Consider the following 18288-nt stretch of genomic DNA (forward strand, 5'->3'; position numbering starts at 1 on the left):
TTTGGCGAGTACCCAAGCCCTGTCATGCCAAACCTATAATGCATCGTATCTGCAGAAAAATGCGTAATTTCCGAAGTGAAGACATGCAATTGTTATAGGTGTTAATGGAGATGATTGAAAGGTTTATAAGTGATAAGGAACAATTAAAAAATTAGTAGCCCTTCCCCTGTCGAGGAAATGGGGGTAAGCGAAGCTTGTCGCGTGTTTCTTCGGTATTCCTTTGAACGAATTGCACTGGCGAGTACCACGTTGTGTTCGAACCACAACCGATCACACGCACTGCAGCTGGCTCCGAAGTTCAGGTTGAGAAACTCGCGTTGAAGCCTGGCCGTCGCACCGGGGAAGTTGGCGCTAGCGTTTCCGAGGCGTGCACCACTGTTGTCGGGTTCCTGAAGGTCTAGACGACGCTGACGTTCGTCCTCAACGTCGCGCTCCCTCGACTCGGGGTCCACGGCTCTTCGCTGACGTTTCACCTGGGCTTCGGAACCCTCACGCTAGAATCGGCAGTCGACGACCACCCCTTTCCCGAGCGCGTTCATTCTGGATGGATTTTCAAGAAATTTTTGAAAAAAAAAATGAATGTGGCCATTAAAACACTGAATGGCTCACACCACCTTAAGCAATGGCTCATAACCCAGTAAACGCGGCCTTCCCATTACGACGATAGAAGCGAAGTTAAATTTTACGCTGGAATGATTAGAGGCGACGCAGCCAGCTGTAGAAGCAGACGACAAACGCGGGAGCAGTGGCACGAGCGCGTGCGGATCACCTGTGCAGCTCTGAGAGCAGCTGGTTTTTCTTTTTTTAGCATTACATCGCTGGCGCAGGCTATCGTATGCAAGCTTCGCTTGAAAAAGAAAGGGTATACCAATAGAGATACATAGAGCTCTATAAAACTTCATGGAGAAGCTTGTGGTAGGGGTGGACCAACTGAAATTTGGGGGTGGCCAACTTGATATTTGGGGGTGGGTCAATTTCCATACTGGGTGTGCTAACTAGAAATTTGCAAGTGGGCCAACTTGAAATTTGGGGAAGGGGTGAGCAAACTGAAATTTGGGGTTGGGCGCATTGAAATTAGGGGGTGGACCAACTTAAATTTGGGGGTTGGTCAACTTGAAATTTGGGCTAGGCAAACTTACATTTGGCGGTGCGCCACCTTGAAATTTGGGGTTGGGTAGGCTGAAATTTAGAGGTGGGCGAACTTGAAATTTCCAAGTGGCCCAACTTAAATTTGGGGGCGGGCCAGCTTGAAACTTGGGGTGAGCCAACTTCAATTTCGAGTGCGCAAGCTTGAAATTGGGGCTGGTGCAACAAAAATGTGGGGTGATGCCAACACCAAAAATGATGCCAACACTAGGGATAAATCCAGAATTGACCTCACGGTCAGACAACAGTGAGTTATGCCCCCTAAATAAGCTTACTGTGAGTGCACTTGGAGCGCCACGACACGCTCTCTACTACAAGCAGTGCGGTGCCTTCTGGAGTGTTGAAAGCGCCACCGTCAGATGGCAGCACTGCTCCAAAACTGAAGTGTCGAGCCCGAAAGGGTACGATATCGTCACGGCTGCTTGCGAGGCCGCTGGTGACATACCGTGTTTTGCCAACTTTAGGCATTGCTTGTACCTAAGCACACCTACCCATTGGACCACCAACTTCCTAGAGATGTCAACCAGATGTTCGAAACAGGACATTCGAATTTCCCTTCGATATTCGCAAAAACCCTGTGAATCATTTTAGGATGTCCATGGGATCGTCCCATGCACGCGAATGTACGTTCCTCGAAAGGTCCCATGAGCGTTCTAACGGGATATTGGGACGCCAAAGAAATGTTTACACGTGAATATTCTCATTGCAGAGTCCCGATTACGTCCTAAGGATATTTTTATCAGCATGTAGGACGCTTCTGGGAGATTTATTTGCGGATTTAGGACATCCATAGAACGTCCATATTGATCATAAATTAACCTAATAGGGACGTTGCTCAGAATATGAGCCTTAGCAGTGCAGTAGGCCTGCAGCATTTACCCATCCACATACCACTTACGAGGTAAGCTTGGCCTGGTTTTGTGTTGGCTTGTGGTGCAGGATGAAAAGGAACTGCATGGCTAAAGAAGGTTGCAGTGCAGCTAAGCGCTGTGCACACAATTCCCTGCTACGGAAACTAATACATTACATAAAACTTGATAAAAATGCTATAAATCAAAGCATATAGTATAAAGTGTATTAAGTCAGGTCAAGCAATTGCAGCTATACTTTTTTGTGCTAACAGGAACGAAGCTACACAACTAAGTATTGCAGGCTGCTGAATCATTTGTCAATCTCACTGAAATATGTTTATTGCAATAAAACAGCTGCAGGAAGATCACAAGTTCAACTCTCAAATGCACACAGTAGTTTTCAGTAAGGCACATCAATGCAAACAAATAAGACTCAATAATTTGATTATACAAGCTCAGCCATTAGAGGTTACGATGCACCATGGCAAGTGAAAGAGTGCAGCAACTAAACTGTTTACAAATGCACTTTGGCTAGCAAGAAAATTTAAGAACTCGCGGTCAAGCAAGTACATACGTTACGATGCTTGCTGCCGGCTCATTTCAGTGGTCGTGGGTACATCAACGCTAAATTTCCTGAAACGTTCACATATGTTAGCCACTAAGGAAGTTACTAGAGCGTTTCTGCAGGCCGTCTTTAGTAGTTACCCAAACTAACACAAATAATGCTCAAGCTGTCGCAAGTACATTACGCGTTAACGAAGTTACTTGAGACTAGTTCAGCGGTCATAGACACAAACAGCTGCTGTAGGGTCACCCATTCATAGTGCAAATGCGTTCTGCATCCATGACAAATTCTGGTAAAGGACACCAGAGCAAACATTGACACTTTCGACTAGTGATGAGATAATTTCAGTTGAGCTAATATTTTACAAATGCACCTCAGCCAGTAAACGAATTTTAAAAGCCCTCTGTAAGGGTAGAGGGCACAAAGGAAGTTAATAGGAGGCCTACTGCGGGATGGGGCCAATTCAGCAGTCCCAGGCACATAAATGCAAGATTTGCTAAAATATTCTCATGTGCCTTAGATATCAAGGAAGTTACTCCAGGCTTTCTGCAGGCTTGCTTCAGTGGTCACACACTGTAAAAATACTAAAGCTTTAAGAAATTCATTCGGCATCAAAAATTACTAAAGGCTTACTTCAGCAGTCGCAGTTACAGTCACAAACACTACTGGAGTGTTTGCAGGTACAAAAACAGTTATTAGACGCTTGCTTCAGCACAAAACGAAGCTGTGTTCATAGGTACTAGACATTGCAAGATACTTGCTGTGCTTGAGTAGTCACCGACACAAATACACCTTGGTCACCCATTACTCACTACACCTGGCTGTAGACCCAATTTCACCAGTTCGAGATGGACAGGCAAATTTGGCTGTTTTACATTCGCGATAATTTCCTATGCTGATGTATTTTGAGGTTTCCGTCATCAAGGTTGTAGACACAGGACAAAATGCAGCTCTTTTGAAAATGTCGCCTGTTGCTGCAGAATAACAGAATGCGGGGAAGTTGGTGCAGGGAAGTACCACGGCGAAATAATAGTGCGAGCACACAGGATGATGAAGAAAAGACATGGACACTAGCTCTGAACTTGTACATTCTTCAAGCCAATTATCAGAGCATAGTATTAGGGGCTGTCCAAAACGATTGTGCATTGCCCAATTGAACCAAATGGCAGACAAAATTTCGGAAAATTACAAACGATGCAGCATAAACAATATTTCATGTCAGCATTTGGCTGTAGAAGTTACGTAAAACACAATGCAAAATGATAGTTTCTTTGAACAAAAATATGACGGTTTGAACATAAATATGTCCGGTAGCAGAGTGAAAAAAATTTTTCAAGCCTCCGTCACAGTCACATCACCAATGCTCTTTGCACGTAGCTTTCTTTGAGTGCAATCCAGCAAGCAGCAAGGCAGTCCACTTTAGCAGTCCAAGCCGATGAAAAACTGGCTAGATGTATAGGTGGCTGTTACCTTAACCACTGCCGCTGGATAAAAAAAAATGTGCGGCCTGCCGCTTGCATCGAAAACGGTGTGACCCGCCGCGGCGCCACACGTCGGGGGCTGTTGTCTGGAATCGGCATAGCAAATGCGTCAGGAACGCGCTTGGAACGCCGTCGCGCGTGCAAGCCGACGGCGCGTTCCATCGCCGATTACTAGCGCCGTTCGGCTACAGTGGCTAGAATTCTAGCCACTGTAGTTCGGCCCAGCAAAGCGGCCGACAATTCAACTACGGCTGTCACATTCGCTCGCATTTCAACGCGCCCGACGCGGCAGGCCACACCTTTTTTTTTTTTTTTTTTGATCCAGCGGCCGTGCCGTAACACTAGATATCATGTGATATGCATTAGTGGAGCCTATATGCTCTGTGCAAAGTGAAGCTAACAATTTCACCAATAGCTTTCCACTGCATGCATGCCAGCCATTTTTCACAGTATATGGCTGAAATCCAGCGTGAAATATTATTTATCCTGCATCACTCCAAAATAGTCATTCAGTGTGCCACCCTTCATCGTTTTATTAACAGCGAAGCTGTTTAAGCCAGCCGTAATTTGTGGTTCGTATCAAGAAACTACCATCATCAGCAATGAAGAACGAAAGAAAATAAAATTTCTTGCCGAGGCGGGATTCGAGCCCGCGCACCCAGGCGAGCGTCGTAACCACTAGGCTATGCAGCCACTTTGTTTCATTTCCTTTATTGTAGGCTATACAGCCACACTTGCAGAACATGCACTTCTGCGAACCAAATGACTGCGTTCGAGCGTCGTCGTCTTCGTCCACAACTGGAGCGTTCTCACGCGCTCTACGAGGGGAAGGAGAGATTTAGCGCGATATGCTCGGGAGAGAGAGATAAAGAAAACTATAGCGAAAGAGAGAGAGAGACGCATTCACGGAGCGGGTCTGCTGGAACGCCTTGTCGACATTGCAACGCGGTGTCGGTGTTGCAAGCAGCGCTATGCAACGCGCAGTGACGGCCGTAAGTCCGAGACGCGGGAAAAGAAATTATCATCATCATGAGTAATAAGATGAAAAGTTCGCGCGCACTTCCGGAAAATGATGGGGATGACTTTGGTAGTGCTTAGCCTAGGTAGAGTGTACTAGAAGGGGGAGTGGATCCAGCGGACGCCTTAGCAAGCGGCGAGGATGAAGCAAAAAACACGGAAAATGTGGCGGCGCTGCCGTCGCCGTCTTCAGAATCTCCGGCCAATAAACGTTGGCTCCGGCTGTTTCGGCAGCGCTCATTGGCTGAGGCGAGCTCGCGGGTTGAGTAGCTGTCGTCTGCTCGACGCACCGTCGTTGTTGCGTCGTTTGCGTTCTTTCCGCCGCTCTTTTTCCATTTTATTTACAATAGATCGGTGGGAAATAATCTCAGTGTTACCGCCACCGAGTATCCGCCTGTCAAAGCTCAATGCAGCTGCGGTAGGGTCTCCGACGCGACAAGCGTCCGGCCGGCGAGCGGGGCCGCTCATTCGGAAGAAGGTGACGGTGGCGCCACCTGGATTTTCAATAAAAAATGCCTCAACGCAGAGCCCTCGTTGGACCCACTCCCCCAATCTAGTACACTCTAGCCTAGCCCAAATACTTGCGCCGTAGCCATAGCAACCACCAACGCTACATGCGTTGTGCTGACCTTGAGGCAATAGCTATGTAAGCGTGTGCGTGGCCGCGTTCGATCAGTAGAAGCCATGGCATGCCCAAAGGTAGTTCGTACTCCCGATCGCCCAGCTTCGCTGTTTCAAGTGTTGCGCGGTCGAGTGCTAGGTTAAGAGTTTTTTTCGTTGCAGGGCTGCGCAGCACCAAAAAACTTTGGTAACGCACAAGCTAGAAGTTTTGTTTTATGCATGCTTCTTTCAACGCTTACGTGTTTGCATTATATTTCACTTCATGCCAGCTCCCGCACAACCTGCCAAGCCTTCATTCACCACCTGGAATCAAAAAAAAAGGAAAGAAAGATTTATCAAAAGAAACACTGCAAATAACTGATATGCAACAACAGATCCTGTTACGATTTGATAAATTGTTAAATAATGGTTAGCAATCAAATCACACATGCATCGCATCGGGTCGTTCAGCATTTCTTGGGTGCGTTGCTTGGTCATTTGCTTTAGACTATGATTCAGTTTGCATGGGCGAAAGCTTCGCGTTCAACCATTTTTCTTTAAGAAAGGGGCTTTGATTTTTTCAGCATGCTTACCTAACTCTTTTGTGTCCACGGCTTGTTCTTTTTTCAGAGTCATCACTTCTTGTTCGCTGAATTTCGCTTCATTTCACGTCTAGCGCTTCGCCTCCAAAGTGTTTACCGACGACGCCGAGAGTTTTCGGCTGCTGCTGTATTCACGAAGCCATGACACATTGAAGAAACCAGGCGCAGAAATACAGGCCTCTGTTGTTTCTTTCCAAGCATCTTCAGCCAGCGCCCGAAATGCGGTAGCGATTTATTTAGCTGACATGCTTTTGATGTCATTCTTGTCAGTAATCTGGCATGTCCGCTGATGCGCTAACACTTCAAAAAACGAAACTTGTGCGGGAAGGCAACTTCACTCTCGGGGCTAGCTTCTTGTGCATATGTAGTGCATGTTTAGTGTTTGTGACAACTGAAACTGTATTACTCTGTGGTTACACTTTGTGCTTCGATGATTTATCATAACATCGTTATACAATGTTCCTTTTGCGATGTAGTGTGCCTTGTGATGTATTTATCTATTTCTTACGTGAAAACGGGTAGCAGGCGCCACCTCCTTGTGCGAACAAGCCTTTATTGTTTTGTATTAAAAGACACTGTGCGAGTCATAGTTGCAAAAAAAAGGCGCTTATATTTCTCCTTTTATGTACAGCTGTGTTCAAAAGAAAAAAAAAAGTGAGCATCATTTGGCACAACAACAATGTGAGATCACAGAGTAAGTCGCCGCAGGCTCGCAAAGCACACGTGGCTCTTTTTTTTTTTTCGTACACTCATTCTCGTTCCCTTGCTTAGAATGGCAAAGAACAAATTAAAATTACGCTTTCGCATTAAGCTCACACATACACACACATACAGACACCTTTGCCCTAAAGTAATAAATTTCGACATCCGCTTTGTAACGCAGGGAAAAAAAGCGACACAACGGTTCAGATAGAGTTGAGAAAAGAGGCACTAGGATGTCGAAGCTTCTTGCAGCAATAGCAATGCGGCAAGATATTGAGACTGCATCACAAAAACAAGAAAGCCAGAAATACAGAGAAAAACAAGAAGACATTGCCTTACTGCAATAGCGAGAGAAAAAGTGAGCCTATTCGACGACGACCTTGGCACAATATAGCGACGACCAGCTTGGGACATGCGCGCCGGTCGGTACAGGAGGACCTTGGTGGCGTGACCAGCACGCTAAATCTCGCACAAACGCAACTTCGCTTCTCGAGAAGACGACACCCACCTGCCCGTGTACGTATAAATCTTCGCAATGTGAGCCTTCAAAATGAGAGGGAAAAAAACATTTTCGTGCACTCACTATAAGTGAAGCCAGAGGCTAGCTTGCTGAAAGACAATTAGCGACATTGAAGTTAAACTGCGGCTAATAGTGCGTTCCTTCAAAGGCAGCCTTTTCTTTCTTTGTCTATTTCTTTCTTTCTTGTTCTTTAAGGGAAAGTTAAATCATGGAGTAGTTTTTGCAGACGGCAACCAATCAGCAAAGAAAAAAGCGTTACTTCTCTGACGACGTGATCACCTCGTGACGACGTGGTCACGAGGTTACCATTCTCTGAAACGAGATAACGGTCAGCAATATTATTTCTTTCGAACTGGGCTCTGTCGTTTGCCGAGCTACTTCGCTTGAAATTTAAGCCGAACATTTTCGATGAACATTTGGGACCCGCACTGTTAGAAAGCCGGTGGTGGCGACTTCTTTCGCGGCAGTAACTCCTTGTCATGTGTGTAACTCTAGTTTAGAGAATGCTCGTACGCCTCAATGGAATACGTTGGATGTCATTGGCCATTAGTACAGGAAATTGCCAAAGCGGAGTTAAATGTAGGACAACTAGTTTGGTATTGCAAACGTCGTACAAAGTACTATTTCTTTAAAGTCAAAGGGACGTGTGGTCGATATAAAAACAAAAGAAAAAAGGCATTTCTGAGCTTAATGTCTATTTGTGGCACACAGTAGCACACATTTTTCTTCTTAAATTTTCGAAATAAACACCGTACGACGCGCAAGTTGTTAAAACATTATTCGAGCGTTGCTGTCGGCCACCTTGCATGCGACGTATATGATACTATACAGGAAGCGCATTGCGTTCAAACGATTTCGACCACCGCGTTCAAGTAACACAGTACCGGCTGCTGCGTCATAACATCACATATTTGCCCGGTTTGTGCAGCGGCCTTTAGCAGGTGCGAGTAGAAGAGGTACAACGTTGTCACTATCCGTCATACTGGAACACGGCTAAATGTTTTATATTTGTTATCCCTATGCGAAGATGCTCATTACGCTTTTAGTTTGGTTTATTCAGCACTCCACGAGGAATTTCCAGCTTAAAAATTTACTCACTGAAGGGAGAATGTGGATAAATATACAATAATGTCCTCTCTAAATCAGCTAAATTTCCTCTTCGTGAATATTTTCACTGGGTCACTGGAGGAACAGTAAAGAAATTTCACTCTTGCAAGAACGAGCATCCGTTTTGGTTCTTCATTTTTTTTCCACAAAAGAATATTCGTGGACAGGCGACACGAAACAATAATTGTTTAGATTTTGGTGTGCGTCTATAACATTGCTAAATGTTTCACTGACACATTGGTACTTGGACATAAACCCGCGACCACGATCCAGGGATACTCTTGAACTGGGGTTCAGGAAGTTATAACGGCTTCGCATGTAAGACCGAACACCGACAGTGTTGAACGAAGCGAAGTCTGCAAAAGGAGGTTACTATAGGTGTCAGACTAGAAGCGACGAGCAATCGTTGTTTGAAAACTCAGCGTTTCCTCTCCTGTTGGCCGCAGGTGTACTAAGTTGAGTCATTGGAGATAAAGGACTGGTAACTGTTCTTGTGCCAAAGCACACAGCACGGGGAAAAAAAAGAGTATCGGCTAAATAGTGCATCGTCGACCACCTGCTTATTTTGTTCTAATGCGTGATAAATGTTTAGGTGACAAAAGCCTCCCGTCGGTACTTTCGTAAGGAAGTGCTATTTCATTGACACAACTGCCGTCATTTACAATTGCCGCTGTTTCGGTACGCCTAAGCTGCGGCCACCAGCGCTCGCTTGCCAAATTGCCGGACGGCATGTTTTTCCTCCGCCGTTAGCTCTCGCCTTAATTTTTGAGCTCACAGCGCATGCGTTCCTACTCGCAGATCACGCACTCTGATGGCGAATCCCTTCTGCCCTATTTTTAGTCACGCCTTGTTTACTGGGCCCGATGTTCAGGCAATAGCTCCTCGCCCATTTACACACGCAATTGCATGCCCGATTGCCTGACACGGAGAGGGTAAAATCGTACATTGTGTGCAGTCATTGACAATTGAAATGCGAACTTAGGGTCAACTAAACGCTTTTTGTTTTCGCTTTTGCCAGTACTTGTAATATAAGCATGATTTCGGCTGGCACGTTTATTGTCCGGCCTGTACCATTTTCGGCCACCGGATAAGTAACGACGCGAAATCGCGCTCTTTAGTTATTGGGAAAGCTGTTCTACTCTAAGATCTTGTTGGAGTTTCATTCGTCTATGACTGCACACCTGAAAAAGACGTCGGCTGCCCTTTATGACCAGCCCTACAGCACGGTGTTCTTGTCCGTGCGGATTCAGGCTAGCCCACTTGAAGATAGCGAAGCAAATAAATAAACAAAAAACAGCTACGACGGCAAGACGTAAGAAAGCACGAGGTACACCTAATGGATACACTCGTATCAGAAACGAACAATTGGTTCCGTATTTCACTAACGCTTCTTTTGCTAATCAGGCGCTTAAACAATAAACGGCATGCTAAAGGGACGCCGAAGAGAAGTATTAAGTCGCGATGAAATGATAAATTACGCAACTAAAATAGCAAGCAGTTTACTCTTGCCGCCAGGTGAGCTTGGTAAGCCAGGAGAGGACGTAACAACCGTACACGAGTGAAGACGTCACCTAGGATTTTTCGCAACATCTCTACGTCACCTCATGTTTCTTCTGGTCTTAACGTCTTCTCGGGAAGCTCATCTTGGGAAGCGCTTGTCGAAAAAGAACATACTCGATCCTAAAACAACCAACGCCTGAGCCTAGCGTGCTTTGAGAACTTTGCGCGTGCCGAAACAGCTCAAACAGAAGAAAATGCATTAAAATTCATCACGTGACAGAGACGCATCATTTCTGCGGCTTGCGTGCGAGATTCAAGAAAGCCTGACCTTCAGATTGTCTCTTAGTAACAAACGTTTTTGTACGAGACGAATGAAAATTTAGTTTTGAAAGATTCGTTTACCAGCCGTAATTGATTCAGGAGTTAATTCGTCGGCGTCCCTTTAACATGCCCTCTCCAGTACTTTGAATGTTGTTCAATGGTCGTGGCACGTCACACGAACCTACAGCAGAGAGCTCTATTGCCACAGCAAGTGGAAGCTGCGATGGCTACTCTTACGCAACAAAATTGAAGTTATATTTGCACGAACATCCTAACACTGTTTTTCATATCTGCATAGAAATGCAGGTGTAAGGTCATGTTTCCGTTCCAGCTATATACAGTACCGAAATCCCAAAGTTAATGCGAAATTGATAAAAAAAAAGTAAAGCCATCATGTATAAACATTCAGTACATTCACAGCACGCAAGCACTTCCGCGACACTGAATTATATGGTTGCAACGTTGCAGATGAAGTTCCACCATAATCACTCGAGAAAGCGGAAATAGGCGTTTGTCCGATTATCATACACAACTACACACAGCGACGGTTTCTTTCATTATTGACGATATCCGGCAATAAAAAATCACTATGCTTGCGTGGATCGCTGAAAACACATTAATATGGAGACGTTAATTGCCGAACAGCCTGAAAACAATATTACGTGATCGCAGATTTCAATCACAAATCGGCGTATCCGACGCGTGTGAGGGGGCTCCGCGTCGACAGATCGCCGCCGGAAACGCGAGTTCTAGAAAGAATTCCGCTTGTAGAGCTTGCCTATTTGCACTCATTCCGTATCCCGGTTAGAGATAGCATAAGATCACTATGACGACGACATTCGCAGGAGAATGCAACTTCAGTTCGCAAGCACTCTTCAAATTCACGTTTCGCCTGACTATAAGGCGCAGAGTAGAATCAGTAGCAGTATACAACAGGTTCTAAAAATTGGCACAGACTTTGACTGGAAGCTCAGCTTAGCTTTGGCAAAGAGCGGGTGCTAGTTCTTCAAACGGCTTATTGCGACGGCCGTTCAGGAGCACGTAATGGTTTGCTGCAATGCAAGCGGTTACTGTAAAAAGAAACCGCATATCAGCCGTGAATCCCTACGGTAAAAAAAAAAGCGTAAGGTTTCGAGCTGGATTGCACAATGTCCTGCACTTTGCTGCTAGTAGACTGCCCTAATATCGGCACTGGGATGCTTCTGCTCACAACTGCATTTCAGTTTGGCCGCAAAAGGACGGACAAAAAAAAGCTATAAAGAAGAGACAGTGTCATTTCATACAAGAAGCTAAACGGTAAGCGGTGTTTCTAGTGTAGACCTACCTAAAATAATTATACAGTTACAATACGCCACAGGGTACGATATGTCGTCGCGCTGGACTATCTTAGTGGCCTCCTCACGGCACATTTCGACCTTCTAAATCGTTTGCCTCTTGGAAAGGATAAATAAGAAAAACGAATGTCAAAAGACGGTCAGATCCTTTTGCCTATACTTTCTTTTTTTTTTTCTTGGAATGGGGCACAGGTGATAACGACTGCGCAATTTGAGGTCTCGTATCGTGGGTTAAAGCACTGTCTTCGAGCTGGACACACATAAGACGTCATTCTTTAGTGCTCGACAAGAATAACGAAAGGATAAACCGTATGGTAACGTGATGAAGAAAGAAAGTTAGTAACACCTCGGCTTGCTGATAGCTGCATCATACTATTTCGTTTAGCGTTTTTCACCGGCCGTGTAAAGTGAGCTTGCAACGCGGAGACGACCGTTGGGAAGGCACACTTAAGCTCCTAAAGCTCTCACAGGTGACAACGAATCAATTGAAATACTTCATAATGCGGTTCTAAGACGCGCAGTGCCGGAAATGATCATCCAGGTGTCGTAGTTACTGACCACATATGCGGAGCCCGAGACAACGAGATAGGCACTGCTGACTAACAAAACTAACACAAACTAGAAATCACAAACGATAATGACTTTGATCTCTGCGCGAAGGGCGAGTCGTCCTCTAACCAAGGTGGTTTGACAGACTACCTTCCAAGGCGCCATGACTTTTTCGCAAGTGGGACCCGGGCTACGAACAGTGCGTATAGGGCAAAATACGATTCCTGGATAATACTCATCGGTACCACATGATCAGCACGAAGGACGCTTAGTTCAGCTCTGTTGGAAGACTGGAAAGAAACCTAAAAGCAGCGGCGCACTCGTATCTTAACGCGACAAATCCTCAAACCCGCTTGCTCTGAAGCTGGTGACTAGCCGACGGGCGGAGTATACCATAGACCAAAGGTTATAATCTGCAAGGGTTTCTTTCGCTTCAGCTGCAGTTTTTCATGACATACATTCACTCGTTCGCGCAGCTCGGCAGTTCCTCAGTTAATCGCAGGGGGCTAGAAGGCGCTTTACTGCTTTCGTGAACGTGTCAGTCGTTCGAGAGGGGTTAATCAGGCGAATAGCATACAGAACGTGCCCCCGTGCTCTTCGGATCACACGGCATTCATAACTGAACCAAACGAAGCATAGAGCACGTGGTGCTACTGCCAAATAAAGCGCTAGTGACAAATGGATAAGGAAGAGGCAGATAGAGATAAAAGGAATAAGATAAACAGCGGCGCTTTCACAATTATGACCAGACATGAGCATGAGCAAAAGTCGTATGTTCGCATGGCACTCCGTGGAAGATAGAAATCACAACGTATCGACTATGTACACACACGCACGAACACACACACAAACACCCACAAAACTGGAGAAGCCCGGGGGTGGGGGAGGGGGTCACACTAGGCCATCCGTCCCGTCAGTCCGGCGAGTCCGACTCATCTTCCTCGACGGACTTGTTCTCACAGGCATGGTACGAGGAAGGCGCGGACGAGGCCTTCTGCGCGAGCGCTTTGACCTTCATGCGCCAGTACTTCCTCTGCAGGTCGGCGACCATGTGCTGCTTCTTGAGCAGCTCGACCTTGAGCTTGTGCTCTTCCTCGGCGTGCAGGCGCTGCAGCTCCACCAGCTGCCGCTCGGCGACCGCGCGGGCTGCCGCAGCGTACGGCATCCTGGCTGCGCCGGCGGCTGCGCCGGTGGGCGTGCAGTTGTTGCGGTCCTCGAGCACGTCACCGCCCGTGCTGTCATCGGCCAGCTCCACGCTGGCGACGATCTCCTCGACCTCCCCGTTGTCGACCATGGGCGCTCCGCCGACGGTGGCCGAGCCCCGGGCGCATCTCCCGCCGTTGCTGGCGCTGCCGTTAGGCGAGCGCGGGTGGATCCGGACGTCCAGCGGGCTGTCGTCGCAGTTGTTGCTGAGGCTGCCGACGCCGCAGTCGGTGTTGAGCCTGCGCAGGGGCGACTCGGGCGGCTCCGGCAGCTCCACCTTGATGCGCGGCAGGAACTGCGATGACAAGCCGCCCAGCATGGGCAGCGGCTGCGGCGTTGTCCGCATAAATAGCTCCATCTCGCGAAAGCGGTTGTGTTCCTCTGCTGCGAATGAAACAAAACAAAGAAAGAAGAAAACGTGCGAAACGAGGATTAGAAAAGAATCGCAGGCTGCCCCACGGTACAGGTGAGCCAATAAGCGGCAGAACCTGTAGTACCCATGCGCCCGGCGTGTTCCCTTGCACCCGTATCCACCATGCGTGCCGTTCCTTGAAGCGTATAAAGAAACCACAACAATGCTTCCTTGCTCAGGGCTTACGATAATGACTATAGCTGCACAGTCAAGACTGTCACCCGCTGAATTCGCTCTCTGTGATAACACCACTGTGTTGCCGAGTTTCCGGAAACCAAGCCTTCATCTGCGCTACGGTATATCGTCGGAGCCAGCGAAATAGACGTAGTCCCAGTTCCCTCTGTTCTAGCCATATCGGCGAAGGCACATACATACACACACAAAAAGAAGCTTGCCGATTCTAGAACCTTCGTAACGACTCTGGAAAAGACGAGTCTACCCGGCGATAGCCCGCCGATAAGATAAAGTCATTGTATACTAAGAAAAAGTCCTCGTAAAAGCCGGTGCCCTTGTGTAGTTGATAGTTCCCCCGATCCATGATAACGAAATCTATTAAAAGCTTGGACCGAGATTCACTCTTACAGAGAGACAAAAAAAAAATGCGAGCATGGTTAGGTCACCGGGCATAGCCCAATTCACGATGCAGCTTTTTCTTTAATAAGCCGGACGTCACAACTATCAATGTGTCACACAAAGGCAGCACATGTCGATGAGGCAAATGTCACTATGTACGTGTGCGGCATACGTAAGTGATGAATACGCTATATGTGCAGGTGTAGAGGTGTACAACTGCCACGTACAAGTTTCGTAACCACGTACAACGTGGTCACGAAACCTAATCATGAAGCCAAGTTCCCCACGAGCACTTCAGATGTCACCTACGAAACATCTTCAAGCCGAAGAAAAGATTACATTGGACTAACATGGAATTGTGCGGATTCCACACACTGTGGGAATCGATGTAAGCGAAGCTTTGATCAACGTTACTTATTGTTCGCCTTGTCGCTTCCGGTCGTGGTGCTCACCACGCTCCTCGTCTTCCTTGGCCGCCACGCATCGTCGCCTTGCCTCAGGTGTTCGATCCAGCATACATTCGCGGTCTGCACCACATTTCATTGCGTAGCGAAGAGGATCCTGTTCCGCGCGACGCTTCTTTCGGTCCTGGGTGTCCTCGACGCTGAGTGCACGCTGTGGAGCCATTTTTCTGGCGCGTGTTTACGTGCTCCTTGTGCATACGTGGCCAGCACGCTGTTGAGACGCCAGCTCCAAGCGCTCTCTTCAGGCTATGGACGATTGTAATGTTTACACTATCACGGCCCAACACGCCAACTCCACTGGCCAGCACCTGCATTTTGTGGCATAGGAAAGCAATCCCAGCACGTGCCACACGCTCGAACTGTGAAACGCGGCCGCGGCGGCGCCGGCGGCCGGCCGGGCTGCGCGGAGGGTAGCGCCATCTGAGGGTGTTGCAAGAAACCCAGCGGCGCGTGCGAGCAAGACCATAACAGCAGCATCAGCACCCGGAAAGCCGGCAGAAGAGGCAAAGAAACCTTCGCTTTAAAACAGGTACGGTAGCCATCAAGCCACTCGTTGTAACAAATGTCCATGCACTCCGCTGTTCAGTAGTACCAGGTCTCTGAGATATTCCAAAACAAACAAAAAAATAGAGGAATCGTAGAGGCATACTGCACAACAAAACAAGTGTGTCAGCGCGGCAGTAACTTAGGCTACCATAGCTAGACATTTTTTTTTCGGATAAACACCTGTACCTGTAGTGCCCCCTGTACACATGCCTATCAATCCGGATGGTTCATGTCTCTTTTTTTTTTGACAAATTTTCAATGACCTGTGCTTTCTCGAGTAACATTCAGTTGGCAAAAACTTGTCACAGCAGCGCTAGCTCTGCTGTGATTGTTTTTAAAGCGAAGATTTCTTTGCCTCTTCTCCCGACTTTCCTGGCGCTGCTGCTGCTGTTATGGTCTTCCTCCCACGCACCGCTGGGTTTCTTGCAACACCCCCAGGTGGCGCTGGCCTCCGGGCACCACTAAGGAGCCTACATGCAAGCGCTTGCATGTAGGCTCCCTACGCACCCCGGCCGGCGCCTCCGCAGCCGCTTTTCAGAGTTTGTGCGTATGGTGCGCGATGCGCTTGCTTTCCTATGCGACAAAAATGCAGGTGCGGGGCTGTGGAGGTCACATGCTGGGCTGTGATAGTGTAAACATTACAATCGTCCATAGCCAGAAGAAAGTGCTTGGAGCTGGCGTCTCAACAGCGTGTTGGCCCCGTATGCACAAGGAGCACGTAAACACTGGCCAGAAAAATAGGATCCGAAGCGTGCACTCAGCGTCGAGGACGCCCAAGCCCGAAAGAAGCGCGGACAAGAGCGTCTTCGATACGCAGCGAAACGTGGTGCAGACCGCGAATGTATGCTGGCTCAAAGACCTGAGGCAAGGCGACGACGCGTGGCGGTCAAGGAAGACGAGGGGCGTGGTGAGCACCACGACCAGAAGCGACAAGGCGAACAATAAGTAACGTTGATCAAAGCAAACAGCACCGAAAGCTTCGCTTACATCGATTCCCACAGTGCGTGGGATCCGCACATTTTTGTTCCTGTCTTCGTCCCATCGCGCTGCTGCAAGTGAAGTGTTTGAGAATAGTGCTTTCCCGAGTTCGTTGGATGCACACTACAAGAAAAGGTTTCCAGCATAAAATCCTGGCATTGACAGCAGGGGTGTAGACGTTCTATATACCATTGGACTAGCAACTGAGCGTTCAATGTTCGTTTTGGCACTTCATATAGCACAAAACAACCGATCAGTTATCGTTTTTTTTTCTGTTTCCACGCGGATAGCCCGTGTCGTATAGGCTAACCGGTGTATTCATAAATGCATATTAACTTATAGCTCTAACGTTTAGCTTGACTTAGTCTAAATGACGCCCGTTGTGAACGCGCTGAAGGAAACGCAATAAGCGTCTTGGGCACGTTCACGCCAGGCGTCATTTAGATCGTCAAGCATGTGTTTCAAGTTACGATGCATTTCTGAATACGAGTATAAAATACTGGTTTCTACTAACACAAAAAAGTGGCTGCGGCTTAGCTCAGCTAACCCTGGATATGCAAAGCGATAGCTTGGTTTAACCTGGTTAAGACTCTGTTTCACTTCCTTGCAGCACCACCAGATAGCGCTCGCCTTCGCGCATCCGCGGCTGCACCGTAATGAGGATGTAAACGGTTCTCGCGGATATAATGGATTCGAATTGCGCTACGTACGTATGCGCATGCTGCCTCTGAAGCCAAGGCGTCCGTCGCACTCGCTAGTGGTCAGCAATTCCTCTTAACAAAGGGCTCGGTATAATTTGTGTGCGCCCGCGTCTGGTGTGTGTGTGTGTGTGTGTGTGTGTGTGTGTGTGTGTGTGTGTGTGTGTGTGTGTGTGTGTGTGTGTGTGTGTGTGTGTGTGTGTGTGTGTGTGTGTGTGTGTGTGGTGTGTTGTGTGTGTGTGTGTGTGTGTGTGTGTGTGTGTGTGTGTGTGTGTGTGTGTGTGTGTGTTGTGTGTGTGTGTGTGTGTGTGTGTGTGTGTGTGTGTGTGTGTGTGTGTGTGTGTGTGTGTGTGTGTGTGTGTGTGTGTGTGTGGGGGGGGGGGGGTGCGTGCGTGCGTGCGTGCGTGCGCGCGTGCGTGCGTGCGGCGTGCGTGCCGTGCGTGCGTGCGCGCGCGCGCGCGCGTTTCTACTCTTTATGCACTCATGCAAAGCTTTGCTCTATGTGGTGGATTCCCTGCAATGTGTTTGTGCTAAATTGACTGTCCAAACGAATACTTAAAGTTCCGTTGCCGATCCAGGGGTGTGTTGTAGGTCTAATTCCGTACTTGCTGTCCATGTCAGTGTTTTCCGCTAGAATCCTTTAACATGAAATCACGGACATGAACGCTGCATGAAGCGATCCATTTTCTTACCGTATCTTTTATGCCCTGCCTTATTACAGGAGCCGCATATTAATATTATCGTACCTGTCCCGGCATGACTATCATCTCTGCACTCATACGCGCTAACGCGACTCCATTAGTTTCTCAAACTACTCCGGGAAAAGTATTCGCAAATGATTCTTCGCAAACGAAAGAACTCTGTGCCTCGCACCAGTTTTGAAAAAAAAAATAAGTATCCTGTGACAGCGCTCCATTTTTAACGCTACAGAGTGCAACAATTTGTATATCCAAAGCACATGCTGGAATGTATGTGGAGAGAAGCTTTAATGAAGCGGTTGATTAAATGTTAACCGGACGCTCGTCTGGTTCACCTCCCTCTTTTTCCTCTGTTTGCCTTCTCTCTCTCTCTTTCTCTGTCTCTCTCTATACACATCCAATAGTGATGAATGCAACTCTG

At 47.6% G+C, this 18288-nt stretch overlaps 1 protein-coding gene across 4 annotated transcripts in view; it reads right to left on the reverse strand.

Moving 5' to 3' along the window:
- Positions 1-6858: 6858 nt before the first annotated feature.
- LOC119455380 (uncharacterized) overlaps positions 6859-18288 on the reverse strand; it is a 63223-nt gene continuing 51793 nt past the window's right edge. For 2 of the 4 annotated variants that reach the window (XM_037716773.2, XM_037716775.2), the window contains exon 2: positions 6859-13879. In XM_037716773.2, the coding sequence (XP_037572701.1) occupies positions 13209-13879 (671 nt within the window). In that variant the 3' untranslated portion in view covers positions 6859-13208. Of the gene's footprint in view, positions 13883-18288 lie in introns of all 4 variants that reach the window. The other 2 variants (XM_037716772.2, XM_037716774.2) reach the window with 1 other exon arrangement.

The sequence above is a fragment of the Dermacentor silvarum genome, chromosome 6, assembly GCF_013339745.2.
Source record: "Dermacentor silvarum isolate Dsil-2018 chromosome 6, BIME_Dsil_1.4, whole genome shotgun sequence".
Classification (NCBI taxonomy): domain Eukaryota; kingdom Metazoa; phylum Arthropoda; class Arachnida; order Ixodida; family Ixodidae; genus Dermacentor; species Dermacentor silvarum.